The sequence below is a fragment of the Dreissena polymorpha genome, chromosome 6 (assembly GCF_020536995.1).
Source record: "Dreissena polymorpha isolate Duluth1 chromosome 6, UMN_Dpol_1.0, whole genome shotgun sequence".
Classification (NCBI taxonomy): Eukaryota; Metazoa; Mollusca; class Bivalvia; order Myida; family Dreissenidae; genus Dreissena; species Dreissena polymorpha.
In genome coordinates, this window is record NC_068360.1 from 32,409,991 (window position 1) to 32,436,376 (window position 26,386).

Below are 26,386 nucleotides of genomic sequence, written 5' to 3' on the forward strand. Positions count from 1 at the left end.
ATCTAGACTAGACAGTGTAGAAAAACGATGCGTTTTAATCTAACATTGTGCCAATGCAATCTTTTTATGTTTTTACGCCATATTCTATTTTCATTTTAAAAAGCAGTGTATTGTCACAAGACAATAACTTAATGGCAAATACTTATCATTCGTTTATTTTCGGTAATCAGGAGGTCTCGATATATAACAACGATTCGTCAGTGAAAGTGGATCTGGGTATCAACATCACATTGCCTCCAGTTGGCGGGTCATTTAACGCTTCGGAGGTCAACAAGCTGCTTGACAACGCGCTGGCGGAAGCCAAACCGTCTCCAAGTACCGAGGCTGCGCAACGGGTTAGCAACGGGAATTAGTATGGTCGTTTTGTTTACAAATCATGTACTGTGCACGCCAGTATTTAGACTTCGTTTTGTGTCAGTTAAAGCCTTGTGAGAGATGTTATTCATATGGCTCGATTTTCTTGATATTAGGATCTAGAAAAACTTGGACCAATACGAGAAAAATCTCATCAACTTCATAAGAAAAACAGAATATTCAGACACATGATTTGTGAAGATTCTGGTACTTTATTGATAAATTGATTACAACAAAATGAATAAGGGCAATAAACTAGCGATACATAAAATCAGCAATCAAATTGCATTATAAAAAATCAATAACAAGTATGTTGGCAACACTGTTTTTCTAATTCACAAATACCTCGAGAAAATCTAATGAAAACAAGATTCTTTAATTTAAAATATGAACACCAAAGTTACCTCAATACAAGTTTACAAGTTTTAATTAATTACTACAATCAGCATACACGTACATATGCGATAAAAGGCATATGGACATTTTTACAAAAATGATATTGATTAGCGTTTACTTGTTAATTTTCAAATATAAATATGAGATAATAAAGGTCACTTTGTTAGAGCGTTTCGAAAACTATTTTGTCAAAAATCACACAAGTCCTCACATTATAATAGGAAACTTCGAATAACAATGTCCCCTCTCCCGGGTTTCCACCAATGGAGCGTCAATACAGCTCTATCAAAATGGAAACGGACTGACATATTGTCGAGAATGGCTGTTAGTTTGGTTATTGTTAGAGCCAACGATCCATATATATTTCACTACACTATTCAAAAGTTTAACATTTGTTTAACATTAGGTGATGTCCGTTGCGACTACGACGTTGATGAACTCTGTGATGGAACAGAAGGAGCAGCTCTCCAGACGCCCAGACATGGCTCTACAAGTGATCTCCGTCGTCGCCACCTTCGCTGATCAACCTCAGAAGAACTTCAAAACGGACACACTCGTACGTATACTCAAGTGCCAGCGTGTTAAACTGTGCTTAAGTAACTGTTTTACGATAATTCAGAAAAGGAGAAGCCATGCCTTACTGTGGAATAAGATGTATGTTTATTGTGTAAAAGCATTATTAACTAGACGATTACCACTTGCTGAGTACAGTTTAAAAATTAATGTAACACGTTAAAACACACACGCATGCGTGCGCGCGCACGCACTCACATTGTATAACTTAGATGAATTATCTTTTTATACTTTATTATCAAGAAGCTAAATTTGCTTTAAGTATTCTCTTTCTGTATAGTATATGCCGTCAATAAATTAAGTAACATTTTCATATGAGGTCAACACACACAACGTATATTAGCATATCGAATTATATCCTTTAAAGGATGAGCTTTTTATATGGTTAAAAGCATCTCTTTATTTCATAATTAACACAGAACTTTCAATTCCTATTTCTCGCATACATTGACCACATAAAATTTTGACGGACAAGTTATCATTAATCTTAATTTAATTTGGCATGTTTACATTTGATTTAATCTGTGTTTGTTTTTTAACAAACAGAACATCTTTTCACGAATCCTTAAGCCAGTTGTTGACTCCTCCGTCAATTCTCAAGAATGTTCGCCTTCGACAGAAAATCTAAAAGCAGGTACACTTACATAAGGGTCTTGTAGTGGAAAACCGTGTTTAATGTTTGCGCGTAAAGTGGCGCCCCTGATAAACCCGGGCAGTCCGAATATGCTCCTGAAGGGCGTCATTTCCGCTTGCAGTCGTTTTATGGGTTTCCACCTCATCATCAGGATTCATTTCTTATTGCTTATAATGTGTTGATGTTTGTTTTTTTGTTTTTTGTTGTTGTGTGTTTTCCTCTATTTAGTTCATTTCAAGTTTGAAGTATTTAAGAAATACCATATTTTACTTTAAATTCCCTTCAAGTTGTACATCTGCAATAAGACAAGTCGTATTATGACGAATATATTAATACGGTTTTGATTTTGAGCATTATAGCTTCAGCTGGCTTTACAAAGCTGTCACGTTCTTATGTTTATACTTTATACAACTATGACATAAAACGCCGGACTCACTTATTTCCAGCAATCATCAACGTGTTCAACAAAATGGCTGCAGCTGCTGTACCTACAGAAACAAAGGTGTTCCAACAGGCAAGGAAATATTTGTTTATATGAAAATCGCTCTGTTCAAACGGGCTTAAATGCATGCGCGTAAAGTGTCGTCCCAGATTAGCTTGTGCAGTCCGCATAGGGTAATCAGCGACAACAATTTCTGCCTTTCCTAGATTTTTTGTTTAGAAGAGACCTTGTACCACTCCTAGGCAAGTAGTAAAGGAAGTTGTACTGAAATCACCACGAACGTCCGTCCGGCTGTATGTCCGTCCACCTGGTAGACCCAAGTTTGTCATATTGGCGTTCTCTTACACGTTACAACATACAACATTATAATCAGCAGGCATTGTTTGTCATGATAAACAGTTGATTCATTTTTGTCATCGTATGTTAAACATAACAAAAGGTAAGTTTTTCATACAGTTTATATTAGCTGAACATAAAACAAATACCGGTTTAAATAACATTTGGGATAAGGCCACAATCAATGACTATATTTTCGTCGGATTAGGCAAAGCTTCAGTTCGTAAAAAGAAATGAAAACAGTTGCATGTTTAAAAAAAAAGCCTACAGCGTCCATTTAGCCTCTCAACCGATTTTTAAAGAACACTGTGTAATCACTATAGTTGACCAATAATATAATACGACAAAGATTTCTATTTTTCTTTTTGTTTGTGGTCTAATATTAAAATAAGAAACACACAAATAACCTTGAGCGTTAACAATTATTACTAGGTATTCGACCTTCAAGATGCGCGTTTTAGAAAGGAAGCAGAAAAGGAGTTTTACTCGGATGATCAGCTGCAGGAAACAGAAAACGCTCCGTTCGGGGACGATGTTAAGAACTTCTTGTACTACCGAAGTCAGAAAATTATCGAGTTTAAAGCTAAAAAAGCTAAATCGGAGGTATGCATAATTTCTAGTTTCTTTATTTGACATATTTTTAGGCATACGCTGTCGATGACAAAATGAGTAAACACAGCGTTTTCATTCTATTTCTGTTAATGCAACCAACCTGATTTGAGTAAAAAGAGTGCGCTCATTTTATTTTAATTAAGGCAACCAAAGTCTGTAAGATGTAAAACGCTTTCATTCCATTTCTTTTTAGACAATCAAACAGTGGAGGCTGAATAAAACTTTTAATACATGGTTAGGTAACCAAACGCAGCGTTGTAAAGAACGCTTTCATTTTATTTATCATGAGGCAGCCGCACTTGTACAGCGGAAAGCGCTTTCATTTCATTTCTGGTAAAGCATCCATACTCGGCGAAAAGCGCTTTCATTCTTTACACATAAGATTGAAAACCAAAATAAATGGAATAAATAACTATTTCGTTCTATTGCTTTAAAGGCATCTAAGTAAGATTAAAAGCGCTTTAAATCCATTGCCGTTATGGCAATTAAACACTGTGGGGTGAATGACGCTTTATTCTATGTCTGTTAGATCAAAAAAGCTGAGAGAAATAAAACGCGCTTTCGTTATATTTCTATAAGGGAATCCAAACTCGATCAAGTAAAAAGCGTATTCATTCTAACTCTATTAGGGAGTCAAAACTCGGTGAAATGAAGAATTCTTTCATTACATTTCTTTAAGGGCAGCCAAATTCGGTATGTTGAAGGGTGCTTTCGTTAGTACAACCAACTCGGTAGAGTCAGGAGCGCCAACTTTCTATTTCTATTAACGCGACACAAATAAGTTTTGGGAGAACGCTTACAATCTATTTCTATTAAGGCAACACAAATTAGCTTTGGGCAGAACGCTTTCAATCTATTTCTTTTACGGCAACACAAATTAGCTTTTGCAAGAACGCTTACAATCTATTTCTATAAAGGCAGTACAAATTAGCTTTGGGAAGAATACTTCTAAACTATTTTTATAAAGGCAACACATAGTAGTTTTGGGAAGAACGCTTACAATCTATTTCTATTAAGGCAACACAAATAAGATTTGGGAAAAACGTTTTCAATCTATTTCTATTCAGGCAACAGAAATTAGTTTTGGGAACTACGCTTTCAATCTATTTCTATTACGGCAATACAAATTAGTTTTGGGAGAAACGCTTACAATCTATTTCTATTTAAGGCAACACAAATTAGTTTTGGGAGGAAAGCTTACAATCTATTTCGATTAAGGCAACCTTACTGAAAGTAGTAAAAAACGCTTTGATTCTATTTGTATCAAGGCAACCAAACTAAGTCGAGAGCAGAAGGCTTTCAGTCTACTTCTTTTACTTTAACTAAATTGAGTTGAGTAAAGAAAGCTTTCTTTCTATTTCTATTCAAGCATCCAAACTGAGTTAAGTGAAGAACGCGTTCAAATTATTTCTATTAAGTTAACAAAGTTCGGTAAATTGTAGAAGGCTTTCAATATATTTCTATTAAGGCATCCAAACTGAAACTGAGTGGATTGAATTTATTATGTTGTTAATTCAACCAAACTGAGTGGAATGCTTTTGTTCTATTTCAATTAAGGCAACCCAACTAAGTTAAGTGAAGAACGCTTTCGATCTACCGGTATTTGTATTAAGGCAACTTAATTGAGTGGAGCTTAGATTGCTTTCATTCTATTTCTGATAAGGCAATCAAACTGAGTGGAGTGAATAACGTTTTCAATCTATTTATATTAAGGCAACCAAACTGAATGTAATAAAGAGAGAATTCGAGCAAGACCTGGTCCATGACAGTGAGAGTTTGGTGTGTGACGGCTGCACGAAGGAGTACGGAGAGGGCGGCAACACGGCAAAGCTCAAGGGGGACATGGCTACCGCTTTGTTGAAACAGAACCTGGAGTCAGCGACCACGATCATCAACATGGAACATATGTCATTGAGTTCCAATAGCAGGGCGTCCGTTGTCGTAAGTTCATGAACTTCCTCGTATCACGCAGAAGGGCATATGTGCATTTATACAATCTGAGTTCCATGCATTTGACATATATAACACGATTTATAAAGCGGAATGATGTGGTCCACAGACTAAACGAGGCATATCTGGCCTTAAGAAAAAATGGTATATGCAAGAGAGCTTACATAATTTTGCTCTTTTGTTTTCAGTTACCGTTATGAATACTGACCGAATGTTATATTTCTATTGATGCTGGAACGTTTATTTCAGCTTAGCGAGCAGACGTCAATACTCATCGATGACAGCCGACCGTCTGCGTTTATAGGAAAGCAGAAGACGTTCATCCTAAATGCGCCCGGCGAATTAAATGGGCGGATAACTTTAACTCACAAGGTACCAAACTTAAACAGTCTTTCAAATAACATATTCTTTCATGGATTTAGGTTTTTGAAGTAAGAACTGGGGCACATTTAGTCAATACTCGTCAGAAAATGTTTGTACCGTGAAGTTATTAAACCTAACGCTATTTCAGATTTTTTCTGATTTTTCTTTTCTGGTGTAAATATTAAATAATCGAAACAGATTATACATTATCTGCAAAAACTAATAACAAACATGTGTGAATTCCATAATGGCGAGCTATTCTTCGCACAGGTTGCTAGTGCACCATTTACGACGATAAACGCTAGCGCTCTGGTGCACCCGGAGGACGCTTCAGGGATGTTCACCTACCACAAGGTGCTCATCGACGCCCCCGAAGATGACCTCTACATCAATCTGCGGCCCGCCCCCGGCATACAGTCTATCACGGCGTATCTGGCATGTGAGGTAGGAGTCACGTGTCGAACAGAGCCCGGCGACTAAACTAGAATGCACTTAAAGTGATTCAAATGAGACGCGTTCTGTGAAAACCGGGCTTAATGATTGTGCGTAAAGTGTCATCCCAGTTTAGCATGCGAACGCCGCACATGCTTATCTGGCACAGCAGTTTTCGCTTAGACTGGATTTTTCTTAAAAAGATACTTTTTTTAATGAACAAATACATAGAAGCGGAAAGTGTTAGCCTCTGTGAACTGAACAGGCTAATCTGGGACGACACTTTATTCTCATGCATTAAGCCCAGTTCTCCTAGCGCACGTGTCATATTTTTTATGTTTTTGAACATAGTATAAATAGTAAGCAGCTAATACAATCTCTTTAAATATTAGTTTCATGTAGGTTAAATTGCCAAGATTTAAGGTGAGATTTCCACACAGTGAAGATATTTGAAGTTTGGAATCCATGCATCTTTTACTTACACAAAACACCCATTTTCTAGTGTTTTATGTTCATTCAACTGAGATCATCATTTCTAAAATGCTGACCACGTTACCTTTCGCTCTGATAGGGCTTCTGCAGTCGGGTTAACTTTAACTCTAAGAAGGTCCTCTCTGCCCCCAACTGGTCGGCGAAGTTCACTCCGGAAGAACGTCAGAGTAGCGCTAGAGTTTGCAAGCTGTGTCTGGGACTTGAACTCTCAGGTACACATAGGTTGCTGTGTGCGCTGTCCGGTACACGTAGGCTGCAGTGTGCGCTGTCAGTTACACGTAGGCTGCAGTGTGCGCTGTCAGTTAAACGTAGGCTGATATTTGCTTTTATTTTCATTTTGGCTGAAACGATATTACTGAAATGTGTTTATTGTTATGGGAAAACAGGGTTTTATACTTGTATGGAAAGTGTCGCCCGGTCCGCTAAGGCTAATCAGTGACGACACTTTCCGCTGTAATGGTATTTTTCGTTTAATATACGTTTTTTATTAGCGAAAATCCAGTTAAGGCGGAAAGTAACTGACTATGCGGACTGCACATGCTCATATATGACAACACGTTATGCAAATGCCTTTAAACTCCTATTTATTCCAGGCAATCACACCGGTGCTAGGACACGTCGCTCCACTGACGCCACGAACGTAAAACTAACGACATTCGACATGTCCCTCGTGGCCGTTGGTTGCATCATTTGGGACGAGGTTAATTTGAAGTGGAGCGGAAAAGAATGTTATGTAAGTTATGTTCTTTCACATACACCTAGCATATTGTTAGACACAAAGTAAGGGGTACATTAAAAGGGTCCCTTTTCACAGATTTTGGCATGTATTGAAGTTTGTCATTAAATGCTTTATATTGAAACATGTAAACATTTGATATAAAAAGCTCCAGTAAACAATCAAGAATAAAATTAAAAAAGAAAAAAAAGTAACCTTCAGGAGGGCTCGAACCACTGACCCCTAGAGTCATGGAGTAAAAAATCTACCACTTAGACCACTCAGCCATTGGTGCTCATACAATGATGGACGTATTTTATACTTTATATAAGCAATCCTCGTAGTTTCACAAATATAACTACAACAACAGAACTCTCCAAATTATTCAATCCTTTCGCGTTGCAACGCTTTATAATTTTCAGGTTTTTAAATCGTCAAAAGATGCATATAATTGATATGTTCGAGCATGGTAAATGTTCTGCATTACTGTTTCCTCACAAATATCATAACTAAAACGAAAATTTGCGAATCTGAAACAACTTTTTTAATTTTATCAATTTACTAAAACGTGAAAAGGCCTCTGTAAAACATCAAGACTACATAAACGCATGATATACATATCCTTAGATATGTACACTATACATTGTCGCAGACGTCACATTCATTCAATCAACATTTTAAAGAAAGCCATCATCCAAATCGTATTTTTAACGGATACGCTGTATAGTTCTGTAAAGGATCAAATAAACACATGCCTTTAATACGGGTGAGTATGAATTAGTATCTACATGAATAAGTTAATTCTCACTCAGAGCGATTACTTCATCGAAATGGGTGACCTTGAATGCAAATGTAAAGCCATGAAGAAGATGACGTTTTCCAACTCCTTCCACGTGCCTCCTAACAGGATCGACTTCAGTTCAGTGTTCTTGAAGTTCTCTCCCCTTAACCAGGCCGCCGTCATGGCAACGCTCATCCTGATCCTGATCATTTACGCGCTTGCCATCATCTGGGCCCGGCGCCAGGACAGACTGGATGTGCTGAAGGTAAGAAAGGCATAAATGTTTGTTCTCATATTCTTATCAGTTTAATTGTGCCTCGCTCTGGAAAGTCCGGGTTTAATGCATTTGCGTTAAGTTTCTTCCCAGATTATTCTCTGCAGTCTGCATAGCGTACTCAGGGACGACACTTACCGCTTTTAAGGAATTTATCGTCTCTTCTAAATGACATGTCTGTCAAGACGGAAAGTGTCGTACCTGATACAGGCAAATTTGGGACGACACTTTACACACATGTAGGCTAATCTGGGACAACACTTTACACACATGTAGGCTTATCTGAGACGACACTTTACACACATGTATGCTAATCTGGGACGACACTTTACACACATGCATGATAATCTGGGACGACACTTTAGACAAATGCATGCTAATCAAGGACGACACATTACACACATGCATGCTAATCTGAGACGACACTTTACACATATAAAGGCTTATCTGGGACGACACTTTACACACATGTAGGCTAATCTGGGACGACAGTTTACACTCATGCATGCTAATCTGGGACGACACTTAACACACATGCATGCTAATCTGAGACGACACTTTACACACATGCATGCTAATCTGGGACGACACTTTACACACATGTAGCCTAATCTGGGACGACACTTTACACACATGCAGGCTAATCTGGGATGACACTTTACACACATGTAGCCTAATCTGTGACGACACTTTACACACATGCAGGCTAATCTGGGACGACACTTAACACACATGCATGCTAATCTGGGACGACACTTTACACACATGCATGCTAATCTGGGACGACACTTTACACACATGTAGCCTAATCTGGGACGACACTTTACACACATGCAGGCTAATCTGGGATGACACTTTACACACATGCAGGCTAATATGGGATGAAACTTTACACACATGCTGGCTAATCTGGGACGACACTTTACACACATGCAGGCTAATCTGGGATGAAACTTTACACACATGCTGGCTAATCTGGGACGACACTTTACACACATGCTGGCTAATCTGCGACGACACTTTACACACATGCTGGCTAATCTGCGGCGACACTTTACACGCATGCTGGCTAATCTAGGACGACACTTTACACACATGCTGGCTAATCTGGGACGACACTTAACACACATGCAGGCTAATCTGGGATGAAACTTTACACACATGCTGGCTAATCTGCGGCGACACTTTACACACATGCTGGCTAATCTGGGACGACACTTTACACACATGCTGGCTAATCTGGGACGACACTTTACACACATGCTGGCTAATCTGGGACGACACTTTACACACATGCCATAAGCCCAGTTTTTCCAGAGTACTTCTTAATTTTAATCATTTTTTTTCAACGGCTTGTCTTTTGTTGCTTTGTGACATACTTGACATACTATATTGCGTAATGATTTCTTCAATATATGGACAATTTTAGATTTCACTAAGCAACAGAATATATGCATTTTCCAAGAGCCAAATTACTTTTTAATGTATTAGTCATTTGATTGACATGGATTTATTCGAAAACCTTCGTCCTCAAAGGATACAATGTTACAATGTATTTGCTCATTGAAATATTGATCAAAAATGCATTTATAAACAAAAACAATTTCATTAACGCACTTTACGTAACCTTTCGGTATAGTAGGCATATGCAGTTATATGCACAATCCATAGACTTCAATAACTGTTCACACATGCTTGCATTTTCTGAAGTGATCTTTAATTTAAAAGACTTACCGGTAAACCTTTTAACAAAATGTTCATGTAAGATAAAAAGTAAAACAAAACAAAAACGAACACATATTCACCCACCGAGATTCTTAACTGGGCACTTCGGCCAGCCCGGAATGTACATATGAGGTTACGAGTTGATTCCATTTATGCGATCAAAGCGTTAACAGCAAGTTAACAAAACATCAGAAACGTTCTTATTAATGTAATCGCCCTATTATTAAAATGTTTTAAAAAATCTCGATTTCATTAGATATGTACTCGTTAACTATATGGCATCTCGCATAGTTTATAAATGTGTCTGTCCTTTTGTTTTGCTCCTTTAGATAGATGTTGTATGTTGGGTTTTTGAAATATGGGCCGAAATCGGAAAATTATTACTTCCGCTGTAACTTCAGTGGGGCGTGACGCCGTTAGCTGACAACTTTTTTTCGGACAACTACTTTTACGTCATCAAGGTTATCACCGGGATCCGCCCAGGGGCCGGCACGAGATCTCGCGTGGGTTTCGTTATCGCCGGCGAGGATATGGACACAGGAGTCCGGGAGCTGTCCGATGGCGTCAGAAAGGTTGGCAATACTTCAGCCTTGCTTTACGAAAACGGGGCTTAATACATGTGCCTAAAGTGCTGTCCCAGATTATCATGTGCAGTCCGCACAGGCTAATCGGTAACGATACTTTCCGCTTAGACTGGTAGTTTGTTTAGAATAGACTTTCTTTTAACGAAAAATAACATAAAAGCGCAAGGTAAGCTTGTGCAGACTTCGCAGGCTTATCTGGGACGACACTTAAAGCACAAGCAGAAGACCCTGTTTTTCCAGAGCGAGGCTCACTTATATTATTACATAAAGATAATGTATAGTCGTTCTTAGCTCTTTATTTACAAAATCTGTTTAATATTTGTGCTTCTGCACATTGGCTTATTTTGGATGAATAGCTGAGATGCGATCAGAAGTTATATATGAGCGTACCTTTTTATCCTAAACTTGAGTGTTTGTTCGTTGCAAGACGCATTTGCGAGATAAAAATTGAGGCCTTCCGTGAAATTCAATACAACAGATTCGATTGATGTGTCTGAATACATTGTTTTATTTAACCCCTACTCGTAAATACCGCGGTAATAGCACTTTAAAGATATAGACTAATGAACTAATGTTTATAAATGCTTTTTTAAAGATACTAGTAACATTTCTGAATGTGTTGCTGAATTAAGGAATTTGCGAGTGGCAGCGTTTTGAACTTCCTGTTGTCGACGACGATGTGCCTGGGAGACCTGGAGTACATCCGGATCTGGCACGACAACTCGGGCGGCGGCAAGCACTCCGGCTGGTATCTGAGTCGCATAGAGGTGCAGGACGTGCAGAGAAACGAAACGTTCGTATAAGCGCTTACAATATTCTTATGAGCTTCGATCTTGGAAAACGGGGTTTAATCCATATGTGTAAAGTGTCCTCCCAGATTAGCCGTCTGTGCAATATGCATAGGCTAATCAGGGACGACACTTTCCGCCTTAACTAAATTTCCGCTCAGCAGAGACTTCCTGTAATCGACAAATTCAATAAAAGCGAAATATTTCGTCCCTGATTAGCGACCAGCACAGGGCATTCAGTCCCGTTTTCACAGAATGCGGCGAAAATTCAACAATAAAAGCCAGACATTAAAATTGAAGTTTTACATATACATATTTATCACATGCCATACCATGTTTCCCGTGTAATATAACCTAAAGAATATTTTTATTTTACACATGTGTAATATATTTTTTAAGCGTTTTCATTGGCTTAGTTGTCGTTTGATTGACCAATCGCATTTTGTTGTTTTGCTAAAAGGACGTTGCAATGTCAAATGACGTCACGAAATGTCTACAACATTCGGGATTTATCATAATGTTTGCGTAAATATTTATTTAATTTGTTCATTTTAAAGCATGTGATCAAAAAAATCTGACACTCGTTGTCATCTCATACCATATTTTATTAAACTCGTCGAGGAAATTCGTTAGTAAGCTCGCCAAAGGCTCGCTTACTAACAAAAATCCTGAACGCGTTTAATGAAATATGGTATGATATGACAACTCGTGGTAAGAACTTTTTGTCTGGATTAAACCACCATACAAAAAGAGCACCGCATGACAAAAATAAAAATCTCCAAGTAATGAGTTGCAGTGTTTGATCAATAGAAAGTTTCCCTTTGTATCTTTGAATTTCCACTCTTCAATAATTATTTTGACTCGAATGAAGAAAAACAATTAAAATGGGCCGTGCTATGTGAAAAAGGGGTCCGCACAGGTTAATCAGAAACGTTATTTCCGCTTGTATACTATTTTCTGTTTGAAGAAAGTCTCTTCTTAGCAAAAAACCAGTTTAGGCGGAAAGTTTCATCCCTGATTAGCCTGTGCGGAATGCACAGGGTTATCTGGGACGACACTTTACGCACATGCATTTAACCCCCTTTTCTCAGAGTGTGGCTCAAATTTTTTTGTTCGTAGATTCATATTCCAGGCGGAGCGCTGGATGGCGCTCGAGAAAGACGACGGCTTGCTACACTGCGTACTTCCGGTGTGTAAAACGGAGAACATTAACCAGTTCAACCAACGCTTTATCAGGAACGCCAAGGAGACGCTTGCCGGTAAAACAATATATGATCCTCGCTCTGAAAAAACGGGGCTTGAGGCATGTACGTTAAGTGTCGTCCTAGATTAGCCTGTGCAGTCCGTACAGACTTATCAGAGACGATACTGTCCGCTTTTGTTGTATTTTTTGTTTAATAGAAGTCTCTTATTAGCGTCACTAATCTGGGACGAAACTTAGCTCACATGCTGTAAACGCCGTTTAATCCCTTTATCGCTCATTGTGATTAAATTGCCGTAAATATGCTTTAAATCTGAATATCATAAAATTACAAGAGAATGTGTCTTGGTGTGATAATTTAATCATAAAGGGTCTGTTTTTCCGGTCTTGTGTATGTGGTATCACACAGCAACAAGCAAAAGTCCTCCGTGCAGCATAATTTATACATGATAATAGGCATCATTTCATTTAATTATGCATTCAGCAAATAATTTAGTAAGATTAATAAAATAGTATTATACTGAGAATAAGTGTAACAAATCTCAGCAATGGTAGAATCACCATAATATTATTATCAGACAGTTTCGATGCATCAAACCGAGCACGAATAAATGGCAATCTATTTGTTTGTATCTCTCCGTTAGCATATTTAAAAAATCTTTTGGTTAGTACAATTACAAGACCTCGTTACGGTTAAATTCTTAGTGTTAATTCTTTCTATATCCCTGCCTACACGATGTACAGAGAGTCACATGTGGGTATCTATCGCATACCGGCCGCAGACCAGCAACTTCACGCGCTCTCAGCGGGTTTCCTGCGCCCTGGCATTCATCATGCTCAGTATGATTGCCAACGCCATGTTCTTCGGGGCAGAGGGCAAGGACGGAGACATAGAGGATGGCGCGGACATCCAAATTGGGCCTTTCCGATTTTCGTTGAAACAGGTGTGTACAGTGGAATTATTCTTGCTTTTAGAGGGGGAGGGGACATACATTGACTGCACAGGCTAATCTGGTACGACACTTTACGCGGATGCTTTAAGCTCAGTTTTACCAGAACGAGGCTTAATTATATGATCTTTGTAGGTATACACCTCTTTCATCTCGGCGCTGATTGTGACACCGCCCACTATCCTCCTCATCCTCATCTTCAAACTCTCCACGCCTTGCTCGAAAAACAGCACCAGCGCAGAGTTCAGCTGGAAAAGTGTCTTGTCCAGAAAGGATACTCTTCAACGCAGGTTGGTATTTTACCCCTTTTCTTGTTAACGTCTGTAGTGTGTTTATACTAGAGGTAAACACAAAATAAGAATCGTGATATGGTATAACACAATCGCCCCTTCATATCCATGAACACTGAAATATTGAATTTAGTAGAATGTATCAACGCCCTTGAAGCTGAAATAGCTTATTTGTCTAATTGGTTTGTTCCTCGTGTTTATAATTCACCTGATAATTTATATCTAACTGTGGCCAATGGCGAGCTTACAGATCAAGTAGAAAAAATACTGACAATCAGTAGATGGCGATTATCAATCACGGACGCCTTTAACAATATCTCGACATTTTACGAATAAGCAATGCTAATTATATTTACCGTTCTTCGAAACATCACCATTATCGTGGTTTTACGTTTAAATAAATATCACAAGATGAAATCTCGATCCTTTAGTTAGCATTGTTAAATGTGTTTCTCGATGCATACCTTAATCGGCCAATAAACAGCCCATTGCCGTTTTGTTAACCGGCAATGAAGCCCTACGGAAAACTTCAAAATTGTAGCTTACTGGTCGAACACAACACAAATGCAAACACAAATCTGAATGACCGAAACTTAGCTTTATGCATTTGTGTAAAGTGTCCTCACAGATTAGCCTGTGTAGTCTGCACAGGTCGATGAAGGACGACCCCTTCTGCCTATATGGATTTATTCTTTTTAATGAGGTTTCTTCGAAACGAAAATCCAGTAAATGCGGAAAGTGTTATCCTTTATTATCCGTTGCGAACTATACAGGCTTATCTGGGAAAACACTCTCCGAACATGCGTTTGCGCTTGTTGTCAGGGCCTGAAGCTGCCGTACCAGTGCACGTACCTCGCCTGGTTCCTGGTTTTCCTCATATGGTTCCTATGCGCTTTCTTCATCATGCTCTACAGCATGGAATGGGGCAAGAAGAAGTCAGAAGAGTGGCTCACCAGCTTCTTCCTCTCCTGCTTTGAGTCCATATTCTGTCTTGACCCCGTCAAGGTAACCATAGCCTAGGCCGACTTCATGCACACTTCAAGTGGAAAGTGTCGTCCCGGATTAGCCTGTGTGGACTTCACTGGCTTATCTGGAACGACACTTTGCTCAAACACTTTACGGTCAGACTGAATATACCTGGTCTTAAATGTTGTTGTTTTATTGTTTGCATGTAAGCGTTCGGCAATATTTTCTTCAAAGTTTTAAACATATTTGTCTGCCGATAGGTCTAGTTGGAAAACATTAATCTAAATTGCTTTCAAACTGCAGCCTTTATGAATATGTTGTGTTTTTTACTTTTTCCAAAAAGTTTGTCAAAAAAGTTCGCGCATTATAAACGTCAAAAAGCGCATGATTAAACTGATCTTCAAGCACTGATTTTACACTTTCCGCTTTTATTGCGTTTTTCGTTTAAAGGAGGTTTCATATAAACGAAAATCCAGTAAAGGTGGAAAGTGTCGTCATTGATTAGCCTGTGCTGACTGCACAGGCTGATCTGGGACGATATTTTACGCACATGCATTTGCATACTGCAGGTGGTGTTGATGACTTTGGTGTTCACGATCGTATTCCGTTCGAACTCCGACTCCAAGGCGATCATCGACAGAAGCACCATCATGAAGAAGTACTCGAACAGTCTCAGGGGACGGTCTGGTAATCTTTTATTTTAACTTAAATAATGCTTTAGATATTAGCTACACCATGTTATTAACAATACATTTGACACCATGTTATCCTTATTAACCATGCCTTCAATACTGTCTGCACGTGGCACATTGTTCTCTGTTATTAACAATACAATTGACACCATGTTATCCTTATTAACCATGCCTTCAATACTGTCTTCACGTGGCACCTTGTTCTCTGTTATTTACAATATATTTGACACCATGTTATCCTTATTAACTATGCCTTCAATACTGTCTGCACGTGGCACCTTGTTCTCTGTTATTTACAATACATTTGACACCATGTTATTAACAATACATTTGACACCATGTTATCCTTATTAACCATGCCTTCAATACTGTCTGCACGTGGCACATTGTTCTCTGTTATTTACAATATATTTGACACCATGTTATCCTTATTAACCATGCCTTCAATACTGTCTGCACGTGGCACCTTGTTCTCTGTTATTTACAATACATTTGACACCATGTTATTATCAATACATTTGACACCATGTTATCCTTATTAACCATGCCTTCAATACTGTCTGCACGTGGCACATTGTTCTCTGTTATTAACAATACAATTGACACCATGTTATCCTTATTAACCATGCCTTCAATACTGTCTTCACGTGGCACCTTGTTCTCTGTTATTTACAATATATTTGACACCATGTTATCCTTATTAACCATGCCGTCAATACTGTCTGCACGTGGCACCTTGTTCTCTGTTATTTACAATACATTTGACACCATGTTATTAACAATACATTTGACACCACGTTATCCTTATTAACCATGCCTTCAATACTGTCTGCACGTGGCACCTTGTTCTCTGTTATTTACAATACATTTGGCACCATGTTATCCTTATTAACCATGCCTTCAATACTGTCTGCACGTGGCACCTTGTTCTCTGTAATTAACAATACATTTGACACCATGTTATTAACAATACATTTGACACCATGTTATCCTTATTAACCATGCCTTCAATACTGTCTGCACGTGGCACCTTGTTCTCTGTTATTAACAATACATTTGGCACCATGTTATCCTTATTAACCATGCCTTCAATACTGTCTGCACGCGGCACCTTGTTCTCTGTTATTAACAATACATTTGACACCATGTTATCCTTATTAACTATGCCTTCAATACTGTCTGCACGTGGCACCTTGTTCTCTGTTATTTACAATACATTTGGCACCATGTTATCCTTATTAACCATGCCTTCAATACTGTCTGCACGTGGCACCTTGTTCTCTGTTATTAACAATATATTTGACACCATGTTATCCTTATTAACCATGCCTTCAATACTGTCTGCACGTGGCACCTTGTTCTCTGTTATTAACAATACATTTGACACCATGTTATTAACAATACATTTGACACCATGTTATCCTTATTAACCATGCCTTCAATACTGTCTGCACGTGGCACCTTGTTCTCTGTTATTAACAATATAGTTGACACCATGTTATCCTTATTAACCATGCCTTCAATACTGTCTGCACGCGGCACCTTGTTCTCTGTTATTAACAATACATTTGGCACCATGTTATCCTTATTAACCATGCCTTCAATACTGTCTGCACGCGGCACCTTGTTCTCTGTTATTAACAATATATTTGGCACCATGTTATCCTTATTAACCATACCTTCAATACTGTCTGCACGTGGCACCTTGTTCTCTGTTATTAACAATACATTTGGCACCATGTTATCCTTATTAACCATGCCTTCAATACTGTCTGCACGCGGCACCTTGTTCTCTGTTATTAACAATATATTTGACACCATGTTATCCTTATTAACCATGCCTTCAATACTGTCTGCACGCGGCACCTTGTTCTCTGTTATTTACAATACATTTGGCACCATGTTATTAACAATACATTTGACACCATGTTATCCTTATTAACCATGCCTTCAATACTGTCTGCACGTGGCACCTTGTTCTCTGTTATTTACAATACATTTGACACCATGTTATTAACAATACATTTGACACCATGTTATCCTTATTTACCATGCCTTCAATACTGTCTGCACGTGGCACCTTGTTCTCTGTTATTTACAATATATTTGACACCATGTTATCCTTATTCACCATGCCTTCAATACTGTCTGCACGTGGCACCTTGTTCTCTGTTATTTACAATACATTTGGCACCATGTTATCCTTATTAACTATGCCTTCAATACTGTCTGCACGAGGCACCTTGTTCTCTGTTATTTACAATACATTTGACACCATGTTATCCTTATTAACCATGCCTTCAATACTGTCTGCACGTGGCACCTTGTTCTCTGTTATTAACAATATATTTGACACCATGTTATCCTTATTAACCATGCCTTCAATACTGTCTGCACGTGGCACCTTGTTCTCTGTTATTAACAATACATTTGACACCATGTTATCCTTATTAACCATGCCTTCAATACTGTCTGTACGCGGCACCTTGTTCTCTGTTATTAACAATACATTTGGCACCATGTTATCCTTATTAACCATGCCTTCAATACTGTCTGCACGCGGCACCTTGTTCTCTGTTATTAACAATATATTTGGCACCATGTTATCCTTATTAACCATGCCTTCAATACTGTCTGCACGTGGCACCTTGTTCTCTGTTATTAACAATACATTTGGCACCATGTTATTAACAATACATTTGACACCATGTTATCCTTATTAACCATGCCTTCAATACTGTCTGCACGCGGCACCTTGTTCTCTGTTATTAACAATACATTTGACACCATGTTATCCTTATTAACCATGCCTTCAATACTGTCTGCACGTGGCACCTTGTTCTCTGTTATTTACAATACATTTTACACCATGTTATCCTTATTAACCATGTTATTTACAATACATTTGATACCATGTTATCCGTATTAACCATGCCTTTAATACTGTCTGCACGTGACACCTTGTTCTCTGTTATTTACAATACATTTGACACCATGTTATCCTTATTAACCATGTTATTTACAATACATTTGACACCATGTTATCCGTATTAACCATGCCTTCAATACTGTCTGCACGTGGCACCTTGTTCTCTGTTATTAACAATACATTTGACACCATGTTATCCTTATTAACCATGCCTTCAATACTGTCTGCACGTGGCACCTTGTTCTTTGTTATTAACAATACATTTGACACCATGTTATCCTTATTAACCATGTTATTTACAATGCGTTTGATACCATGTTATCCTTATTAACCATGTTATTTACAATACATTTGACACCATGTTATCCTTATTAACCATGCCTTCAATACCGTCTGCACGTGGCACCTTGTTCTCTGTTATTAACAATACATTTGACACCATGTTATCCTTATTAACCATGTTATTTACAATACATTTGATACCATGTTATCCTTATTAACCATGTTATTTACAATACATTTGATACCATGTTATCCTTATTAACCATGTTATTTACAATACATTTGACACCATGTTATCCTTATTAACCATGTTATTTACAATACATTTGATACCATGTTATCCTTATTAACCATGTTATTTACAATACATTTGACACCATGTTATCCTTATCAACCATGCCTTCAATACTGTCTGCACGCGGCACCTTGTTCTCTGTTATTTACAATGTTGTCTGCCGGCGACATTATGCAAACGCGCGCGTAGTTTTATTCCAAGCATCACAATTTCAAATATTTGTATTTGTCGATAAACAACGATATATCGGAAACTTTTTCCAACTGCGGGAAGAACCGTGTTATTTATAAAAACAGCGTCGTGTACGTAGCTTATACTTTATCTATAGATCTGTATACAATGTCGTCGTGCAAGAACACCGTTGTCTGCAGGAAGCTTTACCTTTTTAAAGATCTACCTATTTTCTGAAGGAAGCTTTCCTTTTTTAAAGATCTTACTGTTTTCTACATGAAACTTTACTTTTTTAAATATCTCACTATTATTTCTTTTGCAAGCGATACCATGCTATCTATAAAAAACAGTGTCGTCTAAAAGCAAGGTTGTGATACCTTTAAAAAGCACATGGTGTCATTTGCATGTGAAACCATACCATCCATATAATACTATTCCATGCGACACCGTGTTCATACAATGTCGCCTGCAGGCGGTATGCGGCTCGCAGCGCCCCCTCTGGACAAGGGGCATCTGAAGAAAGCCAAGCGTCTGCGGCAGAAGGAGCTGCAAATGAACAGGACGATCCGGGACACCATAATAAACCTCCTCATGTGCTGGATAATCTTCAGTATCGCCTACAGTAACCGTGACGGACGCTCCTACCTTATTTACAAGGAAACTATGGATGCATTCATTGCACCTCCCAATAAAAATAACCCACCACCTCATCAAACTGAACATGAGTTACCGAAATTTACCGAGGTTGGTACATATATGCATTCGTGAGCAGTATGCCTTCTTATTGTTGCAGACTTAAAATTAGTCATACGTTTATTTGCTATGTTTTTTATTTTTTAATGGATCTTTTTTTGTTTTGTCTTGAGTGTTCATCCTATTTCATATAAAAAATTCGATTTATAAATCGCGTTTTGGGCATTGTGTTTCTGACAAACACATCTCTTGTTTTTTTTAATGTTTATATCCCGTTTTGTTACTTCTGGCATATATCATGAAATTTGTAGTCTTTAAACACTGCCACCTCCATGTGTAAATATTAATCCTAAGGAGAGAAACTATATAAGAACTTGCTTTTTTCGTTTCAATCCTTTTCTGCTTATATTGTGTAAGATCTGTATATATTGTACTTGCCATAAGAAATAAATATGTTTAAACCAATCGCGTTATATGTAGATATCTACAGAGATAGCACATTTAAAGTCACGAACAACGAGACTTGATGAAATATGTGTATTGTAGATAAAAAAAGCAACAGGATTACTTTGAATGGCTCAACAAGACGGTGCTGCCCCGGATGTTCCCGTTAGTGGATATCAATAACGAGACGCTCCACTGGCGCTTACAGCAGTTCATTGAAGGAGGGACTAAGTACAGGGTCGGTCCACCTCGACTGCGACAACTCAGAATTAAATCAGGTGCATGTTCACTGCTTAGCTTCCATTACTATAGTTTTACAACTACCACCATCACTTTTCAGACAGCTAAATACAGGCTCGAGTATACAACTTTGACGGCTCAAACATTTTACAGCTGAATGAAATTTAATATATTCATATCGATAAAGAAATTATTTTGGATTGCACAAAATCTGGCTGAATAATAACCATTGTAGTTCTTTTTCCTCTGTCGAATTTATAGAAGATTATAGAAGGATAAAGAGCAATTTATTTAAATAATCGACAATATCATTTCATAGTGTATACATACGATCGTTCACACTTTCAGATCGCTGTAAAAACGAGTACATGAATGAAACAAAATGTTATAAGAACTATAACGAGCCGGACGAGGAAACAGGTGCCTTCTGCATCGGTTGGAAGGCTGGGCCGTGCGACGACAAGGAGAGTATCTACGATTTCTCATCCGCTGCCTGGAATTTCACGTTGGCGTTCGATATCTGGGGAATACCTATCGCAGGGAGGTACAATTTATATGGTGGAGGAGGATACATCGCAAAGTTGGACGTCAATATGCTAGTAAGTCAGAAAATTGTGAACGAGCTTTACCTGAATTCCTGGATTGACCGTCACACAAGAGCAGTTGCCCTAGAATTTACCCTTTACTGCTTACAAGCCAACATCTTTACGTACAACATGTTCTTGGTAGAATTCCCGGAAACAGGCGGCGCGTTCGTCTACTATGGGATACATCCCATGAATGTGTACCAGCACGTCGGTCCCATGGGCCTGCGAGCTGATATACATTGTGTACATGGTGGGGTTCACGGTTATGATCATCGTCATGATTGTGCAACAAAAGAAAGCGTTTTTTAGCGACGCTTGGCAGGTTTATGATCTTGTTTTTGTCATCCTAGGATACGTAGCCATTGCAATGTATTTAGTTCGACAAGTGATGACCAGTCAAACCATGTCCGTATTCAAAGAGGACAAGAAGGCGTTTATCAACTTCTATCACATCGCTCTATGGAACGAAATGCTCGTGCTCCTGCTGGGAATCCTCTGCTTTATGGCAACTTTTCGACTCCTCAACGTGCTCGGTTACAACAAGCGCATCGGCACAGTGGTACGGGTCTTCAGGAAGGCCGCCTCGCAGCTGATCTGGTTCGGTCTGTTCTTTACCGCCTGCTTCACCATTTATTGCATCCTCGGCTGGTTGCTGTTTGGTGCCCATCTCGAGTACTACAAGGACATCTACTCCTCCCTGCAAACCATGTTTCTCAGCATGATCGGCAAGAACAGGTTCACGGAGATGGATAACACGAGCCCCTACATGGCTAAGATCTACTTCCTGATATTCATAGGCGTCGTGGTCTACCTCGTCCTTACGATGTTCCTGGCGCTGCTCAGCGAGGCAATCGATGATGTACACGATGAAGCCAAGAAGGACACGGGCGATGAAATGGTTGACTTTGTATTGAAGAAATTGAAAAGACTCATATTCAATTTGGTCGGCAGATCCGTTAAACGATTAGGTACGTTACAATTATTAATATATTTTTTTCCGTTCCCTGTATGATGGACCTACCTTTTCTTGTAAACGTTATCTTTTAGTATTGTGTCCATGTATATAAGAAGACGATATGGTTTTGGAAATTAAGCAACCGGTGAGGGCGGTGATTTATTAACAGCGCCATTTGTTTCACCAAACTGCCCCTTTGTACCTGTAGTAGAGTTGGTCTGAATGTTTCAGTGATAAAAGATGAGTCAAAGCATCCAGCTCCGCGGAGTAACAACGCACGGTTCGAAAACATTAATATTGACGCCTTAGAGGAGATCCGGAACGCGCTGCAGTGCGCCCTCATATCCGACCCTCGCGGCAAGTAGTAGTATAGAACAATGTAACTCGGGTACGGAAAATACCATTAAAGGCACTTGGACATACTCCGGGGTACTTTTTAGTATATTTCCATACACCGGTTACTTTGTAGTACCTGAGTCGAGAATGACCAATTGAGCGCAAGAAGTCCGGTCTTGGCTAAGTGATTTGAGTCAATCCTTCAAATAGCCACGGCTTCGTGATAGTTTTCGTTTCCATAAAGTCCATTTTTTTTTGTGTGATATACAATATTCGAGTGTTTCAAAAGTAAGACTGTAAAGTGCTCCATTCAAAAAGTTTAAATAGCAGTCAGCCTAATGGCCGTTCATAATGATATCGTTTTATCGCTTGTATTTCCCATTGCTTTCTTTAAAATAACACGACAACTCAGTGTGTGTATTTCAGATTTTTCGACGCCGGTTGCCGACAAACGAGCGAAGGTCAGGTTTCGTGAATGAACACAACATCGGCATTTTGACCGCCAGTGTTAGTAACGTTTTGTTGCGGAATGCTATTTTTAAAAATCACACTGTTTTGCAGTCTGAGAAACTATCGAAAAGCACACTTGACGATGTAATAAATTTTGTATCTACGCTGTTGTGTAACCAATATTCTATAATACGAGTAATATCGGTTTATTTAATATTATTTATGATTCAATGTAATATCGGCATGCAGGACACGTTAATCACCAGGTGTGATTCTAAATAATATATATTAGCCGTGCTCTGTGAAAAAATGGTTTAATGCATGTGCCTAAAGTGTCGTCCTAGATTAGCCTGTGCAGTCCACACAAGTTGATTAGGGACGACACTTTCCGCAAAAACTTGATTTGTGCTAAGAAGAGACTTTCTTGAAACGAAATATATCATAAAAGCGGAAAGTGTCGACCTTGATTAGCCTTTGCGGACTGCACGGGCTAATCTTGAACGACATTTTACGCACATGCATTAAACCCCATTTTCACAGAGTACGGCCCATATATATATATATACATGTATACCGATCTTTATTTTGCTAATCGTTTTTCTTCTTTTTGTTGACGTAGTTTTAGATAACGTTTACACCAATTTTGATTTAAGTTCCTGACGTTGTAATTTCTCAAAAAACGATGCTTTCTTTGATAAAGCTGATTCTTATTGTTGTCTTTTTCTACTACTATTGATCACTAATTAGGACACAATAAAAAGTTGTATTCATTCATTTTTGTATTTGTAAGAAACTTCAAAATAAGTGATTGTCTTTACATTCAATATAGTATATTTATTTTATATTAAAAGGTCTTCGCATGTTTAATTAAGTTTGTAAATGTAATGAGATGAAACAACATATATTTAGGTAATACAAGTTCTCGTCAAAACAAAAAAACAGTAAGCTAACTTTTGTATGTATATACCAAAGCAAACTATTCACTACTGTAAGCAACTGTTACTTCGATACAATGTTTCATTTTACACGTATAAGGTAGTTATTCTGTATATTGCAATGTCAACGAGCATATGCTTCTTGTATGACATCGGCTTGGTATTCAGTCTGAATTTAAAATCAAGTTTTCATATTGTAATAAATGCATTTTGTTAGTTTTGGCGTAGCTGTCTAAGCTAGGCTTTGACCTTAATTTGTTGCAATAATTACATACGACGGAAACATTGACTGCCAAAAGAATTGCGATAATTTTTATGTTTTCGGCAATGCAAACTTACAGAAATGGTGTTATGTGTACCAATAACTGTTGAACATAAAATTTACATAAGCAATTTTAAAAACATGTAAAAGCAAATTATAGACATATATTCATGATGTAAAAACATTTGCGAACGATTTTAATGATCGCATGTAATTATCAGCAGAAAATATTTATTCTCAGAAACCAAAACACTTTTATACAAAAACAATACACAGTCAACGTCGTTTCAATTTTGCAATCAACATTATTTGAACAAACTTAGTACATGACACTATACAATGTCGAACACCAACTATTTAATCGTAACGCTTTCAGTTTAAGAGAATATGATGTTTTAATTGATTTTCTTTGTCATTTTACTGAAGTCAGTATGAGCGCATGGGAAAAGATATGTCTAAAAAGATAATGGGACATTTGATTCAACAAACGGTATCGCATTTTGTAACTGACTTTCCGAACCGCAAATCTAGCTGGCGAGTTAAGAACCTCGAACAAAGAAAGCGCGCGTCTGTACGCATTGACCTAGTGATTTAATTTACTTTAAATGTGGTCGCGTTGAACGATTTATTAGACATATTTTTAAGGGCACCTTTATATTAGTTTTGTTTAGTAAAAGTGTTGTGTCTCGTGCTTTTAAGCTGTTTTGCGCCTTTTGGCAATTGGTTCCTTACAACGTGCTACAATAAGGGTTCTCTTCTGCGGGTGAAGCCGAAGTTTCACTTTTTAATACACTTTTTATTCGTCGACATGTAATCAGGTTATTAAATGAACAGTTTTCAATACGAAAGAAACATATAAGATATTGTTAAAAAAAACTAGACCTTACTCCATGTGTCTGGTTTGCAATAATTTCCATTTGCGCTTGCTATTAATTTCTAACAATATTAATTTGACACTTCATGATTTATTTTTTAGAATTGCAGTATTTAGGTTATTTTCAATAACTGTAATATTGAGTGTTATTTGATCGCGTTATTCACGGTAAAAGTATTAATTATGAATAATGATTTGTCCGAATAATATATTGGCCGAGAAGTCTCGTGAATAGGTAGGGAGCGAAAATCATGAATCCCAGAAAAACGTAACTTATCATCTCTGTCAAGCTGTATATATTTTTTGTGTTCAAAAATCGAAAAAAGGCCGAATATCTTTCTTTATGACAAATCATGTTTATGTTTAATTTTTAGACACATTTCTGTTATTGTGTATGTTTTATGCAAATTGTTATTGTTAATATTTTTAGCTAGTTAATCTCGATAGTTGTGTGTTACTGAATACCTCTTTCAATATCTTGAGCTTAATAAACTTTCCTATATAAAGTGTTTGTCATATGAATTTGTTTAGAAAAAAGGGCTCCGCCCCATTGCGGCCATGTTTTTCAAGCAACCGGAACCGAAATACACTGAGATATCATGGGGACAAATCTTCTGACCAAGTTTCATGATGATCGGAAAATAATTGTAGCCTCTAGAGTTTTAATAAGGTTTTACTATAGCCATAATAGGAAAAATGCCTCGCCCCTTGTCGGCCACGTTGTTCAACCAACTGGAACCATATACAAACTCGTCCAAGATATCACTGGTACAAATCTATTTACAAAATTGCATGAAGATCGGACAATATATGTTGCTTTCAGAGTGTTAACAAGGTTTTACTATAGCCATATAAGAAAAAATGACCCGCTCTCTGGCGGCCATTTTTTTAACCAATCGGAATCAATGTCGACCTCGTCCAATATGTTATTGGCACAAATCTTCTGACCAAATTATATGAAGATCGGACAATAAATGTGGCCTCTAGTGTTAACAAGGCAAATGTGTACGCCGCAAAATCATTATAAATAACATTAAAATACCCTAGATAAAATTTGCCGATCAACGAGAGAATACATGAAAGCGGACTAAAGAAGCGAAGAAAGAAAAAGAAAGCCCCAGTAAGGCGTCAAGAAGAAATGATATAATATGTTTTACCAGCGTTGGCACTGATATGCTAATTTAAACGAGTGAAATCTACTAAGAACTGGCGTTGAAGTAGGCACTAGGCAGGGGCGTAGCTAGCATTTTTAGCTGTAGGCCCGGATATTATACATAAAAAGGGGGGTCCGGAGAAAAGAATATCTAGACAAATAATAAGATAAGAAAATATAAGACTTTGGCCTGTTTTTCTTTGATATTTTACTGTTTTATCTCAATGTCA

The 26,386-nt window shown here is 38.0% G+C and overlaps 2 protein-coding genes across 2 annotated transcripts; both read left to right on the plus strand.

Moving 5' to 3' along the window:
* Positions 1–2,694: 2,694 nt before the first annotated feature.
* Positions 2,695–5,732, plus strand: LOC127835563 (uncharacterized). Its single transcript, XM_052361998.1, has 4 exons — positions 2,695–2,709; positions 3,168–3,338; positions 5,061–5,288; positions 5,547–5,732. The coding sequence occupies exons 1-4, from the start codon at positions 2,695–2,697 to the stop codon at positions 5,730–5,732; spliced, it is 600 nt and encodes a 199-aa protein (XP_052217958.1).
* Positions 5,733–7,165: 1,433 nt separating this feature from the next.
* On the plus strand, positions 7,166–25,509 carry LOC127835564 (polycystic kidney disease protein 1-like 2). Its single transcript, XM_052361999.1, is given in 15 exon segments — positions 7,166–7,317; positions 8,112–8,345; positions 10,481–10,651; positions 11,296–11,456; positions 12,571–12,710; positions 13,397–13,596; positions 13,738–13,896; positions 14,715–14,897; positions 15,428–15,545; positions 19,700–19,971; positions 20,477–20,642; positions 20,953–21,412; positions 21,414–22,159; positions 22,378–22,503; positions 22,909–25,509. Coding segments are annotated over 15 exon segments (3,261 nt in total). The 5' UTR covers positions 7,166–7,245; the 3' UTR covers positions 22,962–25,509.
* Positions 25,510–26,386: the final 877 nt, after the last annotated feature.